This window comes from Pecten maximus, chromosome 7 (genome assembly GCF_902652985.1).
Source record: "Pecten maximus chromosome 7, xPecMax1.1, whole genome shotgun sequence".
Classification (NCBI taxonomy): domain Eukaryota; kingdom Metazoa; phylum Mollusca; class Bivalvia; order Pectinida; family Pectinidae; genus Pecten; species Pecten maximus.
Genome location: NC_047021.1, coordinates 45,776,876 through 45,779,757, shown reverse-complemented (window position 1 = coordinate 45,779,757; position 2,882 = coordinate 45,776,876). Strand labels below are relative to the sequence as shown.

Below are 2,882 nucleotides of genomic sequence, written 5' to 3'. Positions count from 1 at the left end.
CTTAACGCCTATAACGATAGAACTACTGCGGAAGAAAAAGGACTTAAGTGCCAGAAATATTGCCTGAAGCTCCAAATAGTTGATTAAATGATATGGAGATGGGTCAGTATGTCGTGGGGTCCATTTTCAACGTTGAATATGGAACCGGGGTCATTTTCAGTAAATGATATGAAAATGGGTCAGTATATCGTAGGGTCCATTTTCAACATTGAATATTGAACCGGTGTCATTTTAAGCAAATGATATGCAAATGTGGGAAGTGGGGTCCATTTTCAACGTTGAAAATGGACCCTACAACATACTGACCCATTTGCATACTTTATCTTTAAAATGACCCCAGTTCCATATTCAATGTGTGCTGACGGACAGACTGAGACGGACGGACGGATGGACACGGTGATTACTATAGGGCACCTGTACTTTCGTACGGGGCCCTAAATATACCGTCAGCTCAGGCTGGATTTCCTGAAATTGAAATAATATAAAACAAGTATTCGGTAACGTTAGAGTAACTTTTATTACATATACACGATGATATTTACAAATGATTGGTACACAACAGGACCAGACAGGGTCATGACTTATTGACACTGCATATTAAACTGTAACAATGGTGGCACATTTCGTGACGTCACGTAAAATGTACATCTATATTACATGTCACTAATTAAGTATCAATGCGGTAATTTTCATGCAATAAAAACATGAATATTTACAAATGATTGGTACACAAGAGGTCTAAATAGGGCCATGACCTCCTCACCCTAAACTGGATATATATTATAAACAGTGACAATGGCTGTACTACAGTACATGTTGTACATATATCGGATTAAAAAATGAAAGTTATTCGGGGCCATACCAAGTGTTTGTGGGTAAAACAGGTGTGTGAAGATCCACAGATATTAGTCGTATTGACAGACGAGGCGAGTGTCTGTGGTTATACACCTAAAACAGATACAGGAGTGCTGATTTCAGATTTCATTACAGTAGTTGAAATGTATCACAGTGACGTGGTTACAAGTTCCAAACCCAATACACATGTACTAATTCAACTAAGATTACACGCATTCCAAAGTAAATGGACTCTTTGTTAAAATATAAAACATTTTCAAATCAGTTGGGTGTTTAACATTATAATTGTGTTGTTTAAAACAACGCGAAAAAATAACGACAAAACATTCAAACATTAATTACATGTCTTATGTAATGTGTAGATAAATGTTGATAAAAGTAAGATGATATCGAAATACAAAGTTAATGTTGTTTAAGTTCACTGTTATAAATTGTCTGTATCTTCACTCAATGTTGTGTCACTCAGTCACTATAATACTTGAGGAGTTTGAATCCCCACTTTCCTGTATCTAACACTAAGTATGACCACAACACATCACCCTTCTGTATACCTACTACTCCCTGGTATCCTTTGTTTGTGTGAAGTGTTTTTATGTACTTCCCTGATCCACTTATCAGTTCTATTGTTTTCCTTGTCGTGTCAGCAATAACAATATTACCCTTCCTGTCATATACAACTGTACAAGGACCAAAGTCGACTGGTGTGACCGACCCCCATGTCTGTATCCCCTCCCCCCGGTAGTGGACCAGGGGCTGGAGTGTTTTATTGTACACAGAGATACGTTTACCATCCACTACTACGGCTATGTTACCTGTAACACCACATTGTGTTATTGACCGTACTAACCCCTCCACAATGTGTGTATGTAGCACCCGGCCGTCTACTGTGTACATCACCACCTTGTACCCCTGTCTACCCTGTGTACCCACCACTACCCGACCCTCCCTGGTCACACACAGACTGTATGGGCGACTCTCTGTAGTAAACCTTATGACTGGTTTAGAAGATGTAGATACTTCACAGATAGACCTCTCCTCCCAACAACAGAACCATAGACGACCTGTGTTGGGGTCCAGACTGATGTCCCAGATATTACGTTTGTGTTGTATCGTCTGTATGACCCGACCTTGGTTATTGATGAGCTTTACTGTGTGGGTGTAATAGTAACACAGCCACGCACGTCCATCAGATGTAGGACAGATCGATGTGATGGTATCCGGGTATGTGAACTGGGACATGACGGTTGGACGGTCACGAAGTTTGTACCAGACTTCTCCAGTGGACGCTTGACCAGACCCTGTAGACTGTTTTGGTCGGACTACTGGACATTGGTCCGAGTGACCACCAGTTGCTAATCCTGCCTGGAGATGGTCAGTAGGAAGTTTGAGGTTCCCGAGGGCCTGTTTTAGGTGACTTAGTCTGTCCATACCCGGAGTAAACTCGGCCATGTCTATATCAGGTGTCGGTGGGATGTCGGAATCCATTTCCCGGATTTCTGATACCGAGTCGTACACGAGTACAGCGGTTCCTGTCTGGAGATTCTGTTTATACTCAGATGAAAGTTGCTTCAGAGTATCCAACCTCTCCTCCAGGTTTGTGATGTGGGTCTGAATTAGGTCCATGGCCGCCACCTCCATCTTGTCACAAAACTTTATGTAATCGTCGGTAATCTTGTCCAGTTCTAATTTACACTGGTTATTATTGTCAATAATTTTTTTGCGAAGGTTTTCGTACTGAGGTTTATATGACGACATTTTTGTTCGCGATGAAATAATTTTTTGGTTCAATTTCGGAATATTAACGTCTGTTTCATTTAAAAACATTTGAATAACTTTTTTGTTTTCTTTTTCAATTTTTGAAATTTCAACAAAACTAGCAATATGAGATTTGTGTATCGATATCGAGCAAGTCGGGCAAATAAGTGTTTTACAACTTTGGCACAAAAAAATTACGTCATTGTCTTTGTGATCTTTACACTTAGTATTTCCCTTAGCCCTAATATGAAACTGAGCCCGGGGGACGGCGT

General features: G+C 40.4%; 1 protein-coding gene across 1 annotated transcript; it reads right to left on the bottom strand.

Moving 5' to 3' along the window:
- Window positions 1-1,317: 1,317 nt before the first annotated feature.
- LOC117331251 lies at window positions 1,318-2,610 on the bottom strand. Its single transcript, XM_033889852.1, has one exon. The coding sequence runs from the start codon at window positions 2,608-2,610 to the stop codon at window positions 1,318-1,320; it is 1,293 nt and encodes a 430-aa protein (XP_033745743.1).
- Window positions 2,611-2,882: the final 272 nt, after the last annotated feature.

What these genes read in the sequence shown, in the direction of transcription:
- LOC117331251 (XM_033889852.1), bottom strand. Translation starts at nt 2,610, where the DNA reads ATGTCGTCATATAAACCTCAGTACGAAAACCTTCGCAAAAAAATTATT.